General features: G+C 41.3%; 2 protein-coding genes across 4 annotated transcripts in view; both read right to left on the bottom strand.

Moving 5' to 3' along the window:
• ralgps2 (Ral GEF with PH domain and SH3 binding motif 2) overlaps positions 1 to 20,408 on the bottom strand; it is a 69,399-nt gene extending 48,991 nt beyond the window's left edge. Inside the window, exons 1-3 of one of the 2 annotated variants that reach the window (XM_089000533.1) lie at positions 20,237 to 20,408; positions 809 to 911; positions 200 to 333 (exon numbers count right to left, since the gene is read on the bottom strand). In XM_089000533.1, the coding sequence (XP_088856659.1) occupies positions 200 to 256 (57 nt within the window). In that variant the 5' untranslated portion in view covers positions 257 to 333; positions 809 to 911; positions 20,237 to 20,408. The remainder of the gene's footprint in view (positions 1 to 199; positions 334 to 808; positions 912 to 20,236) is intronic. The other variant, XM_089000532.1, reaches the window with a different exon arrangement.
• Positions 20,409 to 22,801: 2,393 nt separating this feature from the next.
• On the bottom strand, positions 22,802 to 24,864 carry coa7 (cytochrome c oxidase assembly factor 7). Of its 2 annotated transcripts, XM_089000300.1 has the most exons (4): positions 24,472 to 24,864; positions 24,232 to 24,372; positions 23,277 to 23,408; positions 22,802 to 23,177 (listed from the first exon to the last, which is right to left on the bottom strand). In XM_089000300.1, the coding sequence occupies exons 1-4, from the start codon at positions 24,575 to 24,577 to the stop codon at positions 22,960 to 22,962; spliced, it is 597 nt and encodes a 198-aa protein (XP_088856426.1). In that variant the 5' UTR covers positions 24,578 to 24,864; the 3' UTR covers positions 22,802 to 22,959. The 2 variants fall into 2 exon arrangements, with proteins under 2 accessions (XP_088856426.1, XP_088856425.1); XM_089000299.1 differs by having other exon boundaries at positions 22,802 to 23,408; positions 24,472 to 24,854.
• Positions 24,865 to 24,881: the final 17 nt, after the last annotated feature.

Raw genomic sequence — 24,881 nt, 5'->3', positions numbered from 1 at the left:
TCTAGATAAGGCACACCTGACTATAAGGCGCACCTTCAATGAATGAAAAAAAAAATATAATATCTAAATGTATAAAGGTTTTCCTAAAAGTAAGGCACACCACATTATTATGCGTTAAGACTAAAGCCTGGAGTTACGCACTACTTCTTCTAAAAAGGGTAAATTGAGTGAGTGACTGCAATATGACAAGTGGCCTCACCTCTGAGACGATGGCAGCAGTCGGGGTGAGGTTTGATTGGCCATTGGGGAAGTCCATAATTCCCACAGCATGCAGGCTTTAGCACAGAAGGCCGACATTCATGATGCTCAGCTGCAGCAAAAGCCCGCCATACCCTGACAAATACAAAAATCACAGCAACAGATACAGTCCTGAATACCATAAAACAGAGAACGCATTCATTGTACAGCAGCACCGCCTGGTGGCTAAAATCATTTTTACATCAACAAATCTGAGTTTCACCCATGGTCACTGGAAGGAAGCTAAAGTACATCGAGGAGACAAAGTCAGTATTGTTTTTAGTGAGACCAGTGGAGACCATATAGATACTTTTGAGGCCCTTTAACTTACACAGCTTAGGACAGAACGCGAGGCAGATGATGAAAATGTAAGGGTGGAACTAAAGAGAGAGAGAGATTTAGAAAATGGTAATCTCGTTTTATAAACTAACACCCTGAGGAGAATGTTGTGAGGCTGACAGCAGTTTGAAATGCAAACACAATTTGACGCGGGCTGATGAATCCACCATAAAATGCCCGCCTACAAAAGTTGCGGATGAACCAACGTGAAAAAAACGGTTCCTCGGCTCACCGTTTGAGTGTCAGATGAACATGATTGCGGAGGTAACCACAGCTTCTCGCCACGTGATGATGTCTTGATCTGTCAAGTCGCGTCCCGCTGTCGCACGTTGAAACTTGAAAAGAAAGGAGAAAGTCACCTTTTCAGTATAAATGTTTGCCGTGTGGTTTACATTTCCAGGGATCTGATGATGCAGACTCGCTATTGCCTCAAGAGGATGAGGGACTGACATATGAAATGACTTGTTAGGGCTGCAACTATCGTATTTTTCAGTGTATCAGGCGCACCCAAAAGCCTTGATTTAACTTCAAAAGATGAGTCTGAGACTACTGTCAGCAGCTACTGACTCAATTTCCCCTTGTAGAAGAAGTAGAGCGCAAGCCCAGCCAGTTCAGTTACTGATTTGGTCCCTACCATCTTTGGAAAACAATCATTGATCATTTTCTAATGCAAAATAATTGATTTATTTTGATTTAACGCAAAGATGTTCAGTCCTATTTCGTGCTGCAGAAATATTGACTGGTGGAAAGTTAGAATTCAGAACCTTTGGGAGATTTAAAAATAAAATCAAAAATAATTGTGAAATACTTTGATAACCTTTTGGTGGTTGATTCAACGTTTTTAAAGATACAGTAAAGTCTCGTTATGTCGATATTCAAGGGAGTCCGAAAAAATATCGATATAACCGGGACTATCGATATATCCGACCCTGTTTGCATGTAATTTTCTCCGTGCGTGCATAGAAATAGTATCGATATAACCGGGACTATCGATATATCCGATATCGATATAACGAGACTTTACTGTATTTTATTTAATCTCGTGTGCTGTGAGATATTTTTTCCAAGTGGAACATTGGCTCAATGGCAGATTCCTCACAGGAAATGACTATAATACTGACTGGCCACTAGGTGGCTCAGCACTAAAAGGAATCCAACATGTTGGCCTGACATGCAAGAAGGGGAGGTGGTGGGGGCAACTGCAGACAAATGCGACGTTCTGGCAGGCCGTTAGAAATCAGTTGGAGGCCAAGATTCCATCACCCCCCTGAGGTTGTTCTCACAGATGGATATATGTGAGGGAGGGAGGGAAATTCCTGGACCCACAGAATATTGAGTTTTAGGACATACATAAACATCCAAGGCAGCGTAAGAAACAGACTATGTTCTGTCATGAGGAAAAAAAGAGTTAATCCCTAAATTATATGAATCTGGAGTTATCTAAGCTTGAAATTAGGGTGCCTGTCCTAAATGCAATACAATACATACATTTTGATTCATATAGCACTATAACAATAGCTGAAGCTGGACCAACGCGCTAACGTGGCCAAAAGGCAAATGCTGCCCCCAAAACATTGCCAGTGGTCTGACCAGCACTTTATCAGCACCTGTTGAGAAAAAATCAAAACCCGAATATATTCGGGAATGGCGCTCCACGTCACACTTTTCAATTCCAAAGATTTGTCATCAATTTTCAAAAGTGTACCATACATTCAATTCACCTAAAAAAGATCCTGTTTTTTTAACCATTTACAGTCAGGTGATAACCAGTACTAGATCTTTATGTATAACAAATGATGGCTTAAAAAAATCTAGCGCACGGGTGTCAAATTCAAGACCCGGGGGCTAAATCTGGCCCGACACATCATTCAATTCGGTCCGTGAAAGCAATCCCATGATGCTCGCTAAAGTCCGAACCAAAATTGTTCTATGTAAACCACAATCACGGTCATTAATTCTTACTTCAAACTTGAAAACTAGTAATTCATTAATTTGTTGAGCGCTCTGTATATAATATGTGGAGAGGATCAAACATTCTAATGGCTTCCCCAAATTCATAAGGAGGAGGAAATTGTAACTACAATGTGGCCGCGGAGGCAAAAAAAAAGAATACGATTTTGACACCCTTAATCTAGCAGAAAGCTGACAATTACCCTAGCATTGTTTTATTACATGAGTATTCTACGGTAGCCATAAAAAATGCATCAATAAACCTCTGTTGGTTTTCAAAATGACTTAATCCCATTTATACTCTCGTGCATATATTGACGAGTCCCAAGTCCAAACACATAAACATAAGATTAGGATGTTTAAGGGAGGAAAATTCTATGTAAATATCGCTTCAGTGCTTCCAGTGAAAGGTCAGAATGCGACATCGAAAACTGCATTTTTCCGACTTGCGCATTATCCAAAAGGCAGACTGACTAACCTGTCCAGACATTTTCCATCATACCCGTTCCCCAATGAAGACAATTGAAAATGAACAGACAAAGAAGCAAAAGTCAAAGCTTCAAAAAAGGATAAAAACAACACCGACTTTATTGAGCGGGTGTTAAATAAACACGGTACGCATGCATGGACGCATTGTTTAGTCTGGCCGCGGCGGGACGAGACGCTTTGGAGAAGCGCATCCGTCGCCGATGCGCCAAAGTCGGGCGGGTGAAAAGTGGGTCAGTGTGTTGCGGAGAGGATGTGACAGCCCGGTAAAAATCTGCGGCGTCCTCTTCTTTCGCTTCCCAAGCACAGAGGCGCCGGCGACGTCACCGATTGTTGTTTTTTTTTCTTTGTATAGCGACGCAGTCTCTTGGCAGTTTGCCGCTCAAAAATGTGCATTTTACGCCACAAGAATAAGATGTCCAACGTAGGAACTGCTGTCCCCTGAAAGGGTTAATACATACTGAATAGAATAAACGTCATATAGAAGAATCACAGCTTTACCCAGCAACCGCTTTCGTTAGCAACAGCTTTTGCCAGCAACAGCATTACCCAGCAACGGCTTTAGCCAGCAACAGCTTTAGCTAGCAATAGCTTTTATCTAGCAACCGCTTTAGCTAGCAACACCTTTAGCTAGCAACACCTTTAGCTAGCAACACCTTTAGCTAGCAACAGCTTTTATCTAGCAACACCTTTCGCTAGCAACACCTTTCGCTAGCAACCGCTTTAGCTTGCAACCACTTTAGCTGGAAACAGCTTTAGCTTGCAACAGCTTTTAGCTAGCAACACCTTTAGCTAGCACCAGCTTTTGCTAGCAACAGCTTTTGCTAGCAACAGCTTTTATCTAGTAACCGCTCTAGTGAGAAACATCTTTAGCGAGCAACATCTTTAGCGAGCAACCTCTTTTGCTAGCAATCACTTTAGCTAGCAACAGCTTTAGCTAGCAACAGCTGAGGCTAGCACACAGGTGTCAAACGCAAGGCCTGCAGGCCAGATGTGGCCCTCTATATCATTTTAAGTGGTTGTCAAAAGCAAATCAAAGATGACAACTTCTGCTAAAATTCGGAATAAATGTTCACAATGTCACCGATTGTTTTTTTTCTTCTTCTTTGTTTAGCGACAGAGTCTCTTGATCATCTGAGTCATTAACGGCGAGTCTCTTGAATAGAGTATGATTAATTAAAGGGGTCCAACAGCCGACTGTATAGTCGAGAGGCGGAAGGCACGCCTGACAAAATGGCAGCCAATGCAGAAAATATATGAAAATAAAATCCAATACAATCAAATTAAACCCACGAAATACGACGCTAACCAAGTGTGCCTTCTTGTATCGTGTGTTGATGTTTATTTTTATACAGTCCAACAGACTAGCTTTTCCAGAATGTTGGCCAAATTTTACCGGTTTTAAATTGGGATCCTGGCAGTCGTTTACCCCGTGGGGTGTGATTTTGCTATTTTTTTTTAGGACGCCTCTGCGCTCTTCCTCCCCCTCACAGATCTTTGCTTTTGATAATTAGAACCTTAGCAAAAAGGGGCCGGCCTCCTGTCCCGCCTCGGTCCTTGGAGGCAAAATGTCAAAGACAAAGGATGTGCGGTGAACAATAACTACTTTTGAGTTATTTCTTATCCATGGAGGACCATGAAATTCGGATGATGCATTACAACCATGAAATAACATGGTTATTGTCCCTCCCGCACCCTGCTCAACAAAAATCGCTGGCGGGCAACGGAAACCTATCGCCAAAATCTGGTAGACTGAGCAATTTTATCAATACAGGTAACTTCCGAGTTACGACTGGGTTCCGTTCCGACAAAACGGTCGTAAGTCAAACGGTCGTAAGTCAAACTGTCGTAAGTCGGGATCCATTCAAAATGGCTGACGTGACGGTTACACAAGAGGATAGTTTATGTCATTGTGTTGTTTTTAAGCAACTTTTTCGATTGAATAGTATTATATGCCAAACTGTTTACAGTTCATTTATACATTTTATGACTTAATTGTAATTTGAGTGTAATTTTTATTTTATATTTCGTATTATAGATTTCTATTACTGTATAACTGTACCTGTAATGTATACAAAACTGTTTACTGTACAGTTCATTAATAAATTTTATACTTACCTTTTAGTGTCGTTTTTATCATTTTATATTTCATATTATCAATTTGTATTTTATACAGTCAAGTCTCGTTATATCGATATCGGATATATCGATAGTCCCGGTTATATCGATACTATTTCTATGCACGCACGGAGAAAATTACATGCAAACAGGGTCGGATATATCGATAGTCCCGGTTATATCGCTATTTTTTGGGACTCCCTTGAATATCGATATAACGAGACTTTACTGTATTTAGATTTGATATAGTGGGTTAAAGAAAACACTTGTACGTAAAGAATACAGCAGTTGAAAAATCGCTCTCTCTGCTAACGGCCAGAAGAGGTCACCCGACACTCAGGCAGATGCCAAAGGGAAAAAAAGCAGTGTAGTACTGTACACAGGAGATGTTACCGAGATGGTATCTGCATTGTATAACGACTGTATTGCGTGTAGTCACCCAGTAGATTGTTGTGCGATTGTGAGACATGGTGGCTGGCCCAAATTGTAGGACGTGTTGCCGGCTGCTTGCGCTTTGGCGGTGCCAGGAGTGAAAAAAAGACCATGACCTGCCGGTCATGGTCTTACGTACGGGTGGTCGCAAATCGTGCTGGTCGTAACTCTGATGTTAAAAAGTATATCTGTATATTAAAAAGTAAGAACTTTACCAAAATATCGTTGTACTAAGTTCATCCTGTCTACTTGATATCTAATTTAAAGCAGATTCTTTACTTACAGACAGTGTATTTTAAGTGTTCAACATGTTCATTTTATAAGTGACTCTCAACGATAACCCTTGACGTTTCCCAAAGTCTCGAATTGACGTGACGAAAATTAATTCGAATCGCGACTAAATTTCAAGCATACAATACAACTCGAGTTGAGCACGTCACAAATCACACAATCTTACTCTGTCACAACATAATCTAACGGGAATTCACGACTTGTGTCTGACTCCAGCCGTGCTTCGCCCGTAAGTAAGACATGCCGACACTATGCCAAACTTGTAAAGTGGCGGCGTGTGGCCCGGGTGGTGATGTGTGATTTGTTAGCCTGGGCGGGCCGACATTTAAGTCCACTTGCGGCCGATAGGAGCAACGCTGACTGATGAATAAGGGGGGGGGGGGGAAGGGTGGGGAGAGGAAATGACAGAAGTGCACGGACTGTTAACAAGGAAAGGGCAACGAAACAATGCAGGAGCAGCGACGCGGTCAGAGGAATCAAGATAGCATCTCAATGTCTTCCTCGATGAGTCTCACAAGGATTGGCTCATGTCAACACCGCCGCACGAGTACAATTGGCCAGCTTTGTTTACGATACAATGCCGCTCAATCGAGAACTCCAACATCTAATCAGACGCAAGGCTTGAAAATAGCAACCTGCAGTTTGCCGCTCAAAAATGGGCATTTTACGGCACAAGAATAAGATAATATGTCCACTGTAGGAACTGCTGTGCCCTGAAAGGGTTAATACAGATTGAATTGAGTAAAAGTAAAGTAGAAGAAGAATCAAAGCTTTAGCTCACAAGCGCTTTAGCTATAAACAGCTTTCGCAAGAAACATTTGAAGCTACAAACAGCTTTAGCTAGGAACAGCTTTAGCTGGCAACAGCTTTTAGCTGGCAACAGCCTTAGCTCGCAGCCGCTTTAGCTAACAACAGCTTTAGCTCGCAACAGCATTTAGCTAGTAACCGCTTTGGCTAGCAATCACTTTGGATAGCAATCACTTTAGCTAGCAACCGCTTCGGCTAGCATCAACTTTATTCCGCCACTGTTTTCGCTAGCCACAGCTTTCGTTAGCCGCAGCTTTTGCTAGCAACAGCTTTCGCTAGCAACAATTGTTGCTAGCAACCGCTTTAGCAAGCAACAGCTTTGGCTACCAACAGCTTTAGCTTGCAACAGATTTAGGTAGCGCACAGGTGTCAAACTCAAGGCCCGCAGGCCAAATGTGGCTGGCCACATCATTTTAAGTTGTCGGCAAAAGTAAATTAAAGATGACAACTTCGATGTTGGCTGCGAAAATCTGGAATAAAATTTCTATTGTTCACATGTAGTAAATATACGCCTGTAAACACTATAAAAACGACATTATGGTAGAGCTTTAAAAAAATATGTTTAGCCTTCCTAGAATCATATGTTTGAAATTCACAATGTGAATTTCACAAATAAAATCTCTAGATTCTATCATTTGTCATATGATCATATTTTTTACTAAAAGTTCTCCTCAGGTGAAGTCATTGATTCGCAAAACTGCTCTGCAAAACAAACAAACAAACAAAAAATAATAATCGAGCTGGGAGATAATTATGACATACAGTGAGACCTCAACTTACAAACACCTTATCTTACAAACTTTTCGTCTTACAAAGGTCAGATTTCTGAAAATTAAACCTTATAATAAGCACTATTTTCATAATACACACCCACCACGGCTGGCGGAGTGATCTTCGGCGGAAGCACACGACCGAACAGCACCAGAGGTTACGTTATCAACAGTCCTTATAGAAGGTGACTCTCCTTCCAGAAGCCATCACCGACCATCAAAAATAAATCTATTTAACAGCACAGTTTATTTATTTAATTACAGTCCTCATGTAATGTGCCTCTCTTTCCAAACAGCAACTCCCTTTGACCTTCGACCTCCAACGCCATTCCATCAAGCCATAAATGACCATCACAAATGTAAATAATGTGACTTTGTGATACAATGCAGTGTATTTCTTTCATTACAATACAATAGCACGTTTATTATACACAGAATAAGGCAATGTTGTGTGTAGTTTTAAGGCTTATTTAGTTGAAAAGTATATTTAATGGAAACCCGGGAACTGATTATTCCCATTTTAATAGTTTCCTATGGGAATTTTTTTTTGAGATACACACTTTTCGCCTTACACACTCTGTCTGGGAACCAATTAAGTTCGTAAGTTGAGGTCTCACTGTAGCTCCTAGATTGGACCTAATTCCAAGTCAAGACGTCACTAATGAAGAGTTCAGCGAGTTTAGCGAGTGCAAACAGCTGCTTGCCGGATAAGCAAGAAACCCCCTCGGACATTTCACATATTCAGAAAGCCGACTGGAGGCGTTTATTCTTGCGCCATCCCAGTTATTGGAACTTGAGACGGACGCTCGGCTTTTCCCAGGACAAAGTTCCGGGTGGGCCCTCGGGGCTCTTGTGTAAGACGTTGATTTCAAGAGAAATGGCGTGTTTCAACCTGACAGACCTTATAATGACGTTTGGGGTTTCACACAAACGCACGCACGCACCTTCAATGTTTGTGTCTGGCAGCGGGAAACTGGCCTCAACAGAAACAGCGTGAAAGTCGGCAACTCAGCTGAGTTCAAAAAATAAATAATGCATTGGTCAATAACTGTCAATTTTGGATACAAAGCTGACTTAAAGGTTGTCAAGTCATCGTAAATCCTGAGCATTACGACAAGAACAACGTATGCATATTTCAATGTAAATCAATTTCAATATCAGCACCTTGTGTGAAATGTATTCGAAAATGGGAATGACATGCAAGGCAATAGTTCTCAAAAAGGCTCTGCTTTTCTCAAAATCAGCCAGCTTTTTAATTCCGATGAAGTCTCAAGGCTCTCAACAACTTTGTATTTCCACTGAATAGTGTCATAAATGAGACAGCCAACCGTGGAAATGTCTATCACGACAACTTGTGCAGTTGACACTTGTGAAATTTCACTTGTATGATAATTTTGCTCTCAGAAACACTTTGAAGCTACCTAATTGAGCAATAAGAAGATCACGAGCCTCCAGAGTATGCGCATGTGCACGCACACACACACACACACACACCCCCACAGTTCAACATGCATGACTTCCTCAACCATGGCACCGCCCGGAGTATCTCTGGAGTCGGATAAAACGGCCGATTACAATTTGCAACACAAAAAAGGCCTACTGCACTGCTGCTGGACATTGACACGCTCCCATTGTTGTTTCTTGAAAATATCGAGGAAAAGGTTTCTTCAGCCGTCATCTGTACTTCTTTGAAGGTGTCGGACGTTTCGCTTCCCATCCGAAAAGATTCGTCAGGGAACTAAAATTTTGCTGGTAGCAGCAAAGAAACCTTTTCATCCATGGACTACTCCTGTATGACTGAGAGCTTACACCACAGGTGTCAAAGTCAAGGCCCGCGGGCCAAATCCGGCCCGCCACATCATTTTTTTTCGGCCCGCGAAAGCACATCAAACTTGTTAAATTCCATGATGATTGCTAAAATCTGAGCCAAAATTTCATATTTTTGGATGTCAACCACAATAAAAGTCATTATTCTTGACTTCAGATTTGAAAACGAGTTATTCATTAATTCGCTGTGTGCTCTATATGTAATATTTGAAGGGATTTAAACATTCTAATGGGTTCCCCAAATTTATAACGGCCCTCGAGAGGAAACCATAACTACAATGTGGCCCGCGGCAAAAATGACTTTGACACCCCTGGCTTACACAGACATTTCTCAAAAATAAATGACATTTAGAAAACACTATACGAGGTGTTGATGCTTTGTTATTTCACATGCAAAGCACAGAATTAATTGAATTATGACTAATATCAAAAAAACGACAACATAAAATGTCTTTCATTACACTTCGAATGACCATCTGAAAAGGTAACCAGAGTTACCGGCACAACTTTAGTTCACTGACGAAGCTCTTCAAATGAGGAGCGAAACGTCCGACACCTTCAAAGAAGTACAGATGACGGCTGAAGAAACCTTTTCATCGATGGACCCACTCCTGTATGACTGAGAGCCTACACAGACGTATCAGAAAAGGAAGTAAAGCAACAAACACAGTTTTACTCGGACGCAGTCGTGAGTGAGAAAAGGGGAAGAAAACACGAGAAGATTATTCTCCTAATGTGGACAAGTCCGTCCGTGTGTGAGGCTGAGGGGGAGTTTTTTCCTGTGTGTGTGTGTGTGTGTGTGTGTGTGTGTGTGTGTGTGTGTGTGTGTGTGTGTGTGTGTGTATAACTGCGCGAAATGGAGGAGCGCAACAGCTGAGACTTGCAAGGAAACAGCTGTCTTGCTTCTACAAACACACACACACACACACACGACCAGCTTGAAAGGATGAATGCGAGGCCGTCGCCATGTGTGTCCAAATGTTGTCCCGTTGACTAAAAATAGGAAAGACATTTGGGGCCTCGCTCACTTACAGGAACCGCTCGTACGCATCAGTTTATTTGGCGCAGAAATCTCTCCCGAACTGAAATAAAAAGGACACTTTTCATATTTGCTCTAGTTTCATTCAGTTATGCGCATTTATATGAACATGACAATAACCATGGCACCGGAGTGGACACATTTTTGCACGTCGTCTGGCAGTGAATGAGTTTTAAGTTCATGAGGGGATAGTTGCTTTTCTTTTTCCTACTTGTGGCGAGCAGAGAGGGAGGGGAGGGCTGAGCACAAGAGAGACAGACGAAGGAGATGCTATAACATGCATCAATCATTTACAGACATACATCATAGAGTTTTTGAATGTTGCCGTTTTTGATGAAATCAGTTTTCGATCAGAAACAATTTGATTTTTACGCTTCGGATTATGGCCGAAAATCATTTTACGATCAAACTATGCAAATAAAGAAAATATCATTTGACTCCTCTCGGCTTCCTGACATAAGGAAGCGACGCTCCCTTAAGGACAGTTTATTGAGAGCAGATATACTTTTGTTGTGATTTCCAAAAATCTGACTTTTTTGTCTACATTGTGTATTAGCCCCTAATAATGGGCTAATAAAATAATTTCGGATTTCAAACAAACCGCTTTTCCAACAGCCTTCTGGAACGGATTATGGTCATAAACAAAGGTATAACTCTACCTCTATCTACACTCCAAACAAGAAAACATTTGACATAAAACTGAGTCTGAGCGCAAAAATGTTTGTTTTTTTCCACTGGATGATACTAGAAAAAAAATTACTACAGTAAAGTCTCGTTATATCGATATCGGATATATCGATAGTCCCGGTTATATCGATACTATTTCTATGCACGCACGGAGAAAATTACATGCAAACAGGGTCGGATATATCGATAGTCCCGGTTATATCCATATTTTTTCGGACTCCCTTGAATATCGATATAACGAGACTTTACTGTATATATGATGACATTTTAATTGTATCAATTAATTATAATAATTCATCACATTATATTCATCAACAAGCCCTAACAGAAAATCGCACAGGCACATTTTGGTTGAAATTGTTCGGAAACAAACAAATAAATAAATAAATAAACACTTAAATAAATAAACAAAGAAAGAAAGAAAGAAAGAAATAAATAAATAAATAAATAAATAAATAAATAAATGGCTGATTAATTCATTTATTTAATGCCAGCAGCTTTTCCAAGAAAATTATTTCATGGTTTCAGTCAACTTTTTTAGTATGTGTTCCATTTGAACATTTTGATGACCTTAAACTCTCTTCTTTCACCGGAAAAAAAATCATTAATTCCTATGTTATATGGGTCTGGAGTTATTTGAGCTTGAAATGGGGGCGACTGTACAAAATATAAGACATATAATTGATTTATATAGCGCTTCAACAACAACAGAGGCTGGAACAAAGGGCTAACATGGACAAAAGGTTGTAGAAGGGGAAAAAAAAACATTGCCAGAGGTCTGACCAGCGCTTTATCAAAAACCCAATCCTGAACAAATTTGGGAATAGCGCTTCACGTCACACTATTCAATTCCCAAATAAATTCAAGAATGGCAGCGAATGAATTAAAAAGCATTTCATTTACGCAACTCTGCAAGTATATTGTGTCCTGCTTAGAAAATCCCCCTTTTTAAAAGAAAGACGCAAAATAAAAAGTTAATTACCGGTGACAAACAAACATAACCGACGTTCAAATCATCCTTCAGTCACGAGTTGAGCACTAAAAACATTTTTAAAAGGTAGCATTCTGTCAAAAGAAGACATTTACATAAAGCTTCCAGCGTATTATCATTTCCAGCAAGCATGTTGTGTGGCGCAATGTCTTGCCACTAACAAAAAGTGCTTCATCACATCCTGAAAACGAGCACGCGGATTTTTCTACACACCCTGCAGATGTTTAGTTTGGCCGAGACGTCCGCAATTCCTCGTCCACAATCTTTCTTGGCTGAACTCATATGACCCGGTGTCAAAGAGCTTCGTTTTAAAAGCGTGCACTCGTGTCAAATTCAGTGAATTTTGCAATGCTGAGATATAAAGGGACCGTACGTGTTTGAAAAGATAAGATAGTCCCGGCACCTCTCTTGGCCCTTTTCCACTACGCTTTGTGCTCGCATCGGTTCTTTCTTTTTCCACCACCAACATTGGCGGTCGCTCAGATCCTTGAAACTGATGCTTGAACTGGCCTCGATTATTTGTCGGGTCGAACTCTGACCACACTTACATCCGAGGGGACAGGTTTTCATGACCGCCGCAGATATAGAGCAATGACACATGAAAGTTTGGCACTCATTGTTGGGCAGTCAAATCCAATCGTAGACCAACGGAAGAGCGATCATGGATGTGGGCGGCATGCTCTTTGATTCGCAGCCAGATTCATGATCATCTACAACACTGGTATCAAAGTCAATTCCCGGGGGCCAAATGTGGCCCGCCACATCATTTTATTCGGCCCGCCAAAGCAAATCAAACTTGGGAAAGTCCATGATGCTTGCTAAAGTGCAAATCAAAATTTCAAATTGTCCCATGTAAACCACAATACCAGTCATTATTTTCTTACTTCAAATTTGAAAACTACCGTATTTCCCATGTACAAGGCGCACCACCAAATGAATGATGTATTTTCAAACTGTTTCCATATATAGGTTGTTGGCTGCTGACAGCAGTTACGAGACCTGTTGTGGATCAATATGACTTCACATATAAGGCGCACCGACGTTAAGGCTTTTAGGTGCACCTTATACAACAGAGAATACGGCAGTTATTCATTAATTTGTTGTGCGCTTTATATGTAATATATGGACGTGATTAAACATTCTAATGGTTTCCCCAAATTCATAACGGCCCCCCGAGAGGAAACCGTAACTACAATGTGGCCTGCCGAAAAAATGACTTTGGCACCCTTGATCTACAACAAAGATATACTGTATGCTTCTGCTGATTACGTGTCATTGATTGTTATATACTACAAAGAAGTATAACTGATGCTATGCTAAATTGCCTAGCTTATGCCAACAGGACATTACGATTATTATTATTGTTATTCGCGCAGGCAGTCTCATCGACGATGTTTGGCTGCTTTGCGATAACGTAAGGGCGTAGCTCTAACTTCGGTCATTTTCAACTTATGAAAGGAAGGTGAAAGGGAAGAAGAAGTAGAAAAACAACATCCAAGAGCAGCTGTAAAGGCAGCTACATTCCTGGCGCCATCTTGAAGTCAAAACAACAACTAAATAACAAATATGACAAAACAAAGACACAGTCATTGAATCCTAAGTACTTTCTGCACCCTCTTTGTTGTATGAAGCAGTTCTAGATGAAAAGGAGAGGCTCAAAGCGTCCTTTTCACCAGTGGATCAGGGACGTCATGGTGGAATGTGCATGTCTACTACAAGCTAAGTGTTGAAAGCATACACGAAGCTGTATCATCCATTGCCGAAAAGAGATTGTCTCACATCTCCTGTCCCACATAAATCCGCTTGAATTCCTAGCCGCGACAGTTCCACATACGCATCGGCAGGAGATATGTCACTCGAAATGTGCAGCACGCGGGCAATCGGTTATAGGCGCTGAATCCGAACGGGGCAGTTGGTTCTGCGGTGTGAATCCAGCCTTGAACACATTGTAAGCTCACAAGTAGAAAGCGCCCCCACTCACATTTCATACGCGACGTCTGCCAAAACTAACAAAACGAGTTGGCTGAGTTGCACCAAACATAAATGGGAAGTTTTGGGATCACATGGGGATTTTGTTCATGAAAACGACCTGGACGAGCAAGATTTGAACAAGATGAGGAAAAGCCTGGGCTGTCTTGCACAATTAACTTCAAAGCCTAAAAACGAATAAAAGAAGACCAAACACTCCGTATTTTGTCTATCTTTGAGCTATTGTCTTTAGCCGTGGGGGAGGTACGTAGAAAGTTTCCATGACATAGCTTCGCTCTCGCTTGAGCTGCCCAGGCCGAGACACTCGAGGAGTTCAGACAGTTGAATGTGATGAGCGATGAAAAGGTTTCTTCAGCCGTCATCTGTACTTCTTTGAAGGTGTAGGACGTTTTGCTCCTTATCCGAGAAGCTTCGTCAGCTAACTAAAATTTGCTCGTAGCTCTGGCCCTACATATATATCCCTAATGTCTAGTGTTAGCGGTGACAGACCTCTGCTTTTATAGGTCCCTGCGCTGAGGTGGGGGGGGAGCAGCAGACTATTCCCTGAGGGTAAACTGATTACTTCTTTTGTCCTGACTGATTATGTTCTATGACTGGGCCTGATTGCCCCATTCGCCCTGGTATCAGTTACGACACCCCCCCATACAAGGTACACAGGAAGTCTGTTGATTCAGGTTTTCTTATCGTATTACAGTAAAGTCTCGTTATATCGATATCGGTTATACCGATAGTACTGCTTATTACGATACTATTTCTATGAACGCAAGGATAAAATTTACATGCCGCAGGATCGGATATATCGATAGTCCCGGTTATATCGATATTTTTTCTCAGTCCCGAGAATATCGATATAACGAGACTTTACTGTATCTTAAATATAGCGTGATCGTATTCATGTTGTTCGCTAAAGCGCTTAGCGGTTCAGTTTTTGAGGTTTTGTTTCGGTTTCTGTCCGCTACTTGAGATCTGATATTCTTGCTGCCTGTAAAATAAGGGCAACGTGCTATATTTACGGTAGTAACATTCATCAATATTTGAAACCAAACGCCGAATCATACGACGCGTTAGCGCACTTTACCGCTCATCCTTCCCAAACGTAATTTATACATCGACGCGGAGGCGCAAGATAAAACTTCCGCCTCTCCAATCGTTCCAGCTATGCCGCAACGGGGCTGGCAGCTCAAAGGTGTCAAGTGGAGTGAAACATTCAGAGTTGACAATCTGCGTACCGTACAAGGCTAACGGGTGCTAGCTTCACACTCACTCCACACCCGCTAACCGGGATACTAAGGGCCATAGGAAAGCTTTATTTGCAGTTGCTTTGTTCTGAGATAGCATTACATCTGACTAGCTTCGCACACATATGATAAAAAATATGAACTTAAGCGACCAAGACACTCGTGAGCCGCTCTCACATTCATAGAAACAATGATAACAGATATCCTGTGACTGTAGTATTCTTGAGTTTTGAAAGGCGTTCATAAACGGAATGTATTATTATTATTATTATTATTACTACTATTATTATTATATGCCGTGTGAGTCAGTTGCTGGAGAATCCACATGCTAGACCAAGATTTGAACTTTACCATGGTAACTGAGAAGCCACATTGTCAGTCAGGATTGGGAGGGGAGATTGGGTGCTTTGAGGATATCGTCATTCATCAAAAATATATTTTTTATACATGTTGAGGAAAAAAAAAAATAGTACAGGATCAGGATGTTCTTGTAACAACGACTAAAAAACGTTCAGGTCCACTTCAGGAACATTCTGACCTATTTTGAGAACGATTGCGAATCATTCCGAATAACGTTATTGTACACGGTATTTCACACTCAACTATTTGAAAGAATTTTGGGTGGATGAAATAATCTACATTTTGTTTCAGGTGAGCACTGAATATGTTTATATGATGACAATTTAAAAAGTCTAAGTTGAAGTTTGAGGATATTCAATTGTCCAAATGTGCAAGTGAACCAGGATGTCACATTTTGAGTCTAATCTGGTGACTTTTTGATGCACTATGAGGCCACTAAGTAAAAAAAACTTTTTCAGTGAGGACCTCTTGGTTCACTTTTTGGAAGATTTTGGTTCATTGAGGACATAATGGTTCACTTTAAGGACATTTGAGCATAAACTGGGAAACATTTTGCTCCACTCTGAGATCTTTTTCAATTTTCAAGATCATTATGTTGCCCTGTGGGCTCGGACCACTTTCAGTACTTTTCCCCATTGTGGGACTATGAAAGGCATTCTAATTCTGATACAAGTGGACCAAAATGACAAAAAACGTCACAATGTTCGTGTCTTCTCAAAAAGAAGACAGAAGTGATACTGTGTGGTCCCAGTGGCCCATGTACTGTACATCTCATCCTGTAGACTTTAGGCCCCCTAGCTCCTTATCTGAAGTCAACAGTCTCAATTGTGGGTCTTGAACTGGACAATGACTTTAAACTGGACCGACAAATCGGTGCCGTTGTTAAATTCGGCTTAGACAGCTAGCTAAAATAAACATTTCCTTTCTCATGAGAATCTTGAAGCAATAATTCATGCCGTTGTCACAGATCGGCTCGATGATAGTATTGCACTTTACTCCATTGGAGTCCGCCAATCCTCCGTGAAACGTCTTCAACTGGTACTTGTAAGAGGGAGCATTTAACTCCTACTCTGGCATCCCTTCACTGGCTCCCTATACAGTTTAGAGTTCTTTTCAAGATCTTATCGTGTGTCTTTAAATCAATCCCTACACACCTTCCCAGCGCCTCAGGTCTGCTGGCCGGACATGTTTAGATGTGCCAAAAACCAAACGGAGGCTCAGAGTGGACGGAGCCTTTTCCGTTGCTGGTCCAACTCTCTGGAATGACCTACCAATGAACATTCGGCAAGCCCCCTTGCTGCCCATCTTTAAAACCCACCTCAAAACACTCTTGTACTCTTTGGCATTTGACTCTGCATGATTCAGATCTTAGTTTTACTCCCTGGTGCTTTTTACTATCTTTGTGACTGCTTTATTTCCTGTTTGATAGTTGTCCATGTTAAGCGCTTTGTTACAGCTTCAGGCTGTTGTTAAAGCGCTATATAAATCAATATGTATTGTATTGTAGGATACTAAACATGAGCCAAGGCAATGAATGACACAATACAGGTTATACCGTTGATAACCCCAAGGTGAGAAAGCGCATGGGGTCAAACTTGATGAAGCAAAATGTATTTTGGGATGCCAGAGTAGGAGTTATGTGCTCCCCCTTATGAGTAACAGTCAAGAGGCGAGCAGCAGCATTCTGGACCAGCTGTATACGCTTCATGGAGGATTGGCTGACTCCAAAGTAAAGCGTATTACAGTCATCAAGCCGAGATGTGACAACGGCATGAATGACTGCTTCAAGGTTCTCATGAGAAAGGAGAGGTTTTATTTTATTAAGCTGCTAAAAATGTATTTTTTCTACTTCTTTCTTTCCTTTCCTCTTTCTTTCATAACTTTGCTGCCGTAAAATGTAAATTTCTCCACTGCGAGACTAATAAAGGTAAATCCAATCCAATCCAAAAATCCTACAGTGTGTGCTCCAAGGCTCTGGTTAAGAGTTTCATTTCTCTCACACATACGCACACATAATCTCTTACTAATCACATTTGCAGGCCTCCGGCTGAGCAGTTACACGACAGCATTCAAACAGATGGACCTACATGTGGCGGGGTAAGGTGAGGATTAGTCGAGTCCATAAGGTGCGGCAAGGTTTGTACATTTGCAAAGGGGAGACCATCTTGTTTTGTTTTTGGACACAAACAAGATGACGTGGAATTAGTCAAACACTGTAACCTAAACTGGCTTGTAACATTTATAAAAGTTCCCATGTATGTCCCATATTTACTTTTTTTTTCTTCTCAAAACTAGACCATCGCGGACTGCAGTATTCCATTTTAGAAATGTCCCACTGTATTTACAGTCTCGAGACAATAAATCAATTTTAGATTACATAGCATTGTGTTTTTAAATAGTTTGATGGTTCTCTTTATTTGTAAGTAGGTTCGTTGTCAGATCTCCCAGGCAGGTGACGCGCAGAGCTTGATCGCGGCGTGGAGTTGAGCAAGTCGCACTGTGATGTCTGTCCGACGCCCGGCGCTAACCGGGCGCCTGAGCGGGTCTTTGCAAGTCTCTTTGAGGCTGTAAGTCCGAGATGAGTCTGAGATGATTCTGCCCAATCTCTCTGTCCCGTGACAGCTCCTTTTATACAATTTTCAAGCGTGTGCTATGCGTCAGGGTGAGACGCACATCAAGGAGATCAAGGAATTGAAAGACATGAACGGGTTGAAAGGCGCACTTCAAAATCATACACACGTGTGACGCCACAGGGTCATTCATAAATACACTATTCCTGTATGCTGAAGGAGATGGGAGGAAGAGGAACAGCAGGGTGGCTAAAGTCAAATAAAATTGATTTAGCCCTTTTAGTGCGACTGTGACACGCAGCAGCAACAAGCATTCTGGTCACGAGTCTGAACCCTTGACTCCTGTGTCAGATGTTAAGTGTGGCAGAGTGTCAGGCACTCTGGAATCAATCTTGAGCGGCATAGGGAAAGCACACCTTCTACAGTGAAAAAAGGTTGATAAATTCATCCGAGAATTACACCCACGTGACAGCAAACTGTTTGCGTAGCACATTATTTATTTAAATATGCCAAGTTGTCGAGCGGCAAATGAATACGCCATTAAAAGACAATAACTCTTGGCTTCCGTTATTGATTGACAACAATACGTATTACATTCATGTGCGTTATAAAGCACCCGCTCACTCAAAACAGCCTGCTGCAAGCCACACTTGAACGCTTCATTTAAGACCGTCGTACGAACTTTCACTAATTTGCCAACTCGCCTATGTGAGAATTATTCTGGAAAACGCACCCATTTGATATTACCCGCACATTATTTTCCTTATATAATTATTTGAACAGATGAGAGAACATGTTTGGGAATCCTAGTTTGGGTACCTCATTCGGGCTCAAACTTTGAACACTTAAAAAATGTGTATTTTTTGTATATAAAATACTGTACTTTGTTTTGATTTTGATTTTTGATTCCCCTCCCGCGCCCATTCCTTTCAATTTTGCTGCTGTAGATTTGCATAATTCCCCATTGTGGGACTATCAGAGGCTTTCTGATTCTCACAGGGCATTTTATATTGGAATCAGGTCAGGGTCTTTAACGGGTGCTTGAGTGGGTTGTCACTGTATTGACATAACTCCGGCATTGCTGGTAAAAGAAATGTAATATTAATTAGCAAATCATCATTTATGCTGCTATCTATGCCAGTGACATATTGTGACAGATAAAATGTCCAATAGATGACGAACGGTACATAATTGACCTGCATATTCACTTTTTTGTTTGATTGTTTTACTCATAAAAAATGTTTTGGCTCAATAAATGTTGGGAGAAGACTGACACTGTTTCGTTCTACACGTAAAAAAAATAACGTGCTACATACAAATACCATTTTATTCATGCTACCTCTTTTTAAAAACTAGACACTTTTTAGTGTTGCAATTGCTGATAAGGACACGCTTCAGGCATGAAGATGACTGGATGTTCGTTCAGGCAGCATTGTTAGAGGGAGAACCTCCGCCACACCCAAAGCACTCCTTCGGGGGGTTAACTGTGTCACGGGGGCTTCCACCTCTACGATCACCCGCCGAACAACCCACAGCCGGAACAAACTACTGTCGCCGCCGGGTTTACGAGATCAAGTGCTCGCCTTGAAATTCCACAAATGACTCCCACCACTGCTCACAAATGAAAGCAGTCAATCAAAATGCGACTAAAGCGGCGCCATAAAAGTGAAGAAACGGGGTTTAAAACGAGATTAGCATGTGGCTAGCTGGACGAAAGAGGAGCGCGCGATATATTGTACGAGATATCGCAAGTACACTTCCGCGGCGGTACCCCATGGCGTGCGTGTGCGTGTGGCCGCTGGCCTACGTTGTGGTGTCTGCACATGGACCCATATTAAATATAGCTCATGAACTCCACGCATATATCAAAGCACAGCTTACTAAGACAAAAAAGTATATATTAAGAAAAGACAGCGCTTATCTATAAATCAACGTCACCACACGCCTCATGCACGCTGACCGCTTTGATCGAGGAGGACCCCGTATTTTAAAACAAACATACCCCTCAAAACATAGCAATAATAACATTGTATTGCGTTAGCGGGGAGAAGCCAACTCGACGCTTGGGAAGTCACATAGCAAAAGAAAAACATAGTAACACTTACCGTAGCACCGAAGGGCGTTGTTATTCTGCGTGTGTGATATTCCAGCGGGTTCATGAGACAGTTTTAGGGGGGTTGGTCGGAAGCAGTGGCCGAGGGTAGACAAGAGGAGCGAAAGGGCGGGCGGTGCAACCTCAACAGCTGTGTTCTGTTTTGAATGAGGACCAAGGGGATGAGTGGCGGAGAGGCGGTGCTTGTGCTTGTGCTTGTTCCGCTTCTTCTTCTTTGGTATCTATTGAAATATCTTCTTCTTCTTGCAACGTCACTTACTACGTCCTGGATTGAACGTCGAATAAAATGATAAAATGTCCAAAACACAGAATATACATATAACCGGCATGGGAAAGGGCGATGTTATTGCTGACGGCAGGCTGATTTCAGGGAAATTTTACAAACGGTTATCCCACTTTTTGCACGGTCAAATTTAATCAGGTCGGTGAACTGGATTACAAAAGCCTGCTGTGTACTCTGCTGTCACCTGGTGGTCAAATGCTACATCGCATCCATTTACAATCTGTTTGGAAAAAAAAAATCATTGCACATGCACAGTATTGTAAACAATTTTACATTAAAAAAATAACGAAACAAACAATATATATATATATATATATATATATATATATATATATATATATATATATATATATATATATATATATATATATATATATATATATATATAGTCCTAGTCCAAACTAGGGCGCGGAAAATCCTACTGGACCCTCCGCACCCTGCCCACCACCTTTTCCAGCTACTCCCCTCAGGCAGGCGCGACCGATCCATGCGCACCAAACCCAGGAGACATTTAAACAGCTTCTTCCCCCAAGCCATTAACTCTTTGAACTCTTTCAACAGTAGCCAAAATGGAACTGTATAGTGCCACTTAGCAGTTTTTTTTGACAACGATACTAGTGCAGCGTGTTCTACCGGAAACAAATTCCTTGTGTGTCCTACATACTTGGCAATAAAGATGATTCTGATTCTGATATATATATGTAACGGAGTTGTACACTTAGGTTATTAAATTATGAAGGAAGTGACGCAATGGCGCACAGTGTGGCACTATGTCCCGCCCATAGTTTCCAGAACAATCTTGAGGAGATTCAGGGTGAGTCGCAATTTTCTGTTGGTCTTGATTAACGCGCATTTTCATGACAATATCTTATTTTGTTTCCCCTTTTGTACTGTCTAGTGTTATCTAATTAGTTCCCTTATTCATTTCGAGTCCAGATTACTTTTTGTGTCATTATTTACTTCACGTTTTGTCGAGTGGAACTTAGGAGCATATGCGCTTTTCTATCGCAGTTAATCACAAGACGAAACCCATGCGACTTCACCCATCCCTTCTGCCATACTGTGTTGCAGGTAATAATTGTTTCATTTCGTTTTTATTGAACAATGTTTAGTTTCTTGTGTCGTGTTTCATTTGCCCGTGAGTGTCCGTGGCTGGTTGAACTGTGCGCCAGCCATTACAAGCGCACCGCGTGTTCTGCCGAGTCTCCGCCCATGATGCGTTCAGGGACATCTTGTAAATCACAGTAAACTTGTGCTGTATTCTCTTTTTCTGTAAATAACCACTATACGATCACACGTTGTTAATTCTGTTTTGTTATCTACAATGTTTTGCATTTGAGAACAATCTCGAGGAGATTCAGGTTAATCACAAGACGAAACCCATGCGACTTCACCCATCCCTTCTGCCATACTGTGTTGCAGAAATAAAGGAAATGAAGACACATCCACGCGTCTCGTCTTCATTAATACGGCAGCATCGTGGAGATGAAGACAGTCACTGTTGTGACACCCGTCACATTATATATATATATATATATATATATATATATATATATATATATATATATATATATATATATATATATATATATATATATCAAGAATAATGACTTTTATTGTGGTTGACATCCAAAAATATGAAATTTTGGCTCAGATTTTAGCAATCATCATGGAATTTAACAAGTTTGATTTCGCGGGCCGAAAAAAAAAAAGATGTGGCGGGCCGGATTTGGCCCGCGGGCCTTGACTTTGACACCTGTGCTCTAAAACGTTTTTCTGATGTCAGCCAGGAAACCAAAAAATGGTGTCGGTTGTCCTTTAAAGTTGACATTTTCTTGAAATCAAAAGTTACCATGTGTCGCCCCCTTGTGGGGTCTACGGTCAACTACAAGCCATTTTGAGAGGACGTCAATTATTTTCGGTGTCAGGGCAGGGCCTTAATTCCTTGAATAGTTGTAACTCACTCGAATCGAATTGAGAATATTGTCGATATCATATTTTCTACATACAGTAAAGTCTCATTACATCGATATCGGTTATATCGATAGTACTGCTTATTACGATACTATTTCTATGAACGCAAGGAGAAAATTTACATGCCGCAGGATCGGATATATCGATAGTCCGGTTATATCGATATTTTTTGCGACTCCCGAGAATATCAATACAACGAGACTTTACTGTATTTTAACTTGCTTCACAGTACAGCATATTACAGCACACTTGAATGTTTGTCCAGTTATGAAATTAAAAAATGTCGGTTGTCCTTTAAAATTATCAGGCTTTTTCTCTTTATCACAATAATTATTCGGAAATAAATCATCATCTTATTATACAATGACTTGTACAATTCCCTTGAGTCAATGAGAAATGACACTGATATGTTGCACTCTGACATTTACAGCAATGGAACACACACAAGTCTCTTGTCATCACTCCCCAAATTTGAGGTCCATCTTCTTTTGCGTACCATGCAATTCCCTTGCACGATTTTTCAGCTCCTCCGCCTTTTTGTCATCCTTCTCAATGCCGTCGCCCAGTTTGTACATGCGGCTGGCGTTGGCGCAGCCCCACACATGTCCGAGCTCGCAGGCCCTCATTGCGTACTTGAGCGCTGTCGCCATGTCCGGCTTGACCCCTTCGGCATTGCCTTCGATGTACAAAGCACTGAGGTTAAAGCAGGACGGCGCAAAGCCGCCCGCGCATGCCCTGTCGTAGTAACGGCGGGCGGTATCCGGCTCGGGGGTACCGTCTCCCATGGCTCGCCCGTCATGAGCCAGTAGACCCACGTTGTGGCAGGCGTCTATGGATTTCTTTCCGCCGGCTTCACATGCTCGCATGAAGCATGAATAGGCAGTTTTCAGGCATTCGGTCACGCCACCTGGTGGGAAGATTTGCTGTTCTTTATAATGTGCGGACATTTTGCGGCCAATAAACCTGCCATTCATCTTTTTGGAATGTGTGTCGGGTTGTGTTTGTATCGCTTAATAAGGAGAATTGCAATCATTAATAAGGGGAGCAAAAGTAATACTTGATCATATGTATATATTTTTTATCGCTGCGTACGGTCGATTATGAAAGCATGATGTGCGCATGCGCGGTAAACTGCATTTCCGCTTGTGGTAGCGTTTTTTTATCATTTCAAATAATGTACGGCGTACTACAACTTTTATACGGGAATTGTAATCATTTATAAGGGCAAGGTTGACAGGTATGATATATCAAATTAGAACCTGTTTTGTTTTTACTCGTCCGCTTATTCAAAAGGGGGCATTCACCTGTTTCGACATCAACGGCACCTAAATCAAGATCATCCAATAAAATTAGCGCTTTCCGCCAACCGGCGTCAGAATCATCCAATCAAAATTGCGCTTTCCACCAACACAGGCTGAAACAGGAAATAAACAGCGAAAAAGCGATAACACATATTTCGTTTTTATCTGGTCATTTGGTCTGAAAAAGTCGGAAATCCGCTGATCGGCGGAAAATTCTAATCCCTGAGGACAACAAGCAAATTCCACACAGGAAGGCCAAAGCTGAAAGCCAGTAGATCAATGTGACACTATTGTGTGATAATATAAAAAAATGTTTCTGTGAATAAAAAGTTTTTATTCTAATATTATGGTTCTTTTTTTTCTTGCGCAACACTTTGAATCGTGAGATGTGCATTTTACTCGATAGAATAGATAGATAATTTGTACTACCTTTCCCTGTGACATGGTAAGCCCCAAGCTTGTAGCAGCTTTCTGCATGGGTATGTTTGTCACAGTTGTGTTTGAGCACCTGTGCCGTAGCCTCGTAGTTTTGCTTCACTCCTTCCATGTAATCGGCTAACCTTTGGCATCCTGACAAACACGTTGAGTGGGGGAAAAAAAGGCCAAATACATACAGTAAATATATTGAACATATCAATACAGGAAATACATATAGTTCGTGTTTTATACCTTCGGGGTCATTCTCCTTGTGGCACTGGTAGCTGTACTCCACACCCAAATTATCCAGAAACTGTTTCACTTCTTTCTCATCTTCAAAATTAACTAATCCCGCCATTTCGATGTATATTTGAATGAGCTTCACTCTACTTGTCCACTTGGTTGTTATGACCTTGCTGTTATAAATATGGCTTGACTTTCGACGGTGTCAATTTTGAGCTATCTTACAATTTTGAACTATCTTACATACCAGTAAAAATTGAGGTTCGCATAAATCAACTACAACATTTAATTATTTATGCCAATTGTGGCGTTTATGTGTGACGAAGCAGACACACACGTTATCCTTGGTAAACTGTATTGACCGCGACTTGTATCAGCCGACATGGGGAAGAGTGGGACTTTTATACACATGCGCAGTA

Source organism: Hippocampus bargibanti, linkage group LG07 (assembly GCF_051943395.1).
Source record: "Hippocampus bargibanti isolate YZ-2025 linkage group LG07, ASM5194339v1, whole genome shotgun sequence".
NCBI lineage: Eukaryota > Metazoa > Chordata > Actinopteri > Syngnathiformes > Syngnathidae > Hippocampus > Hippocampus bargibanti.
The sequence above is the reverse complement of the archived record's forward strand: the minus strand, read 5'-3'. Positions and strand labels throughout refer to the sequence as shown.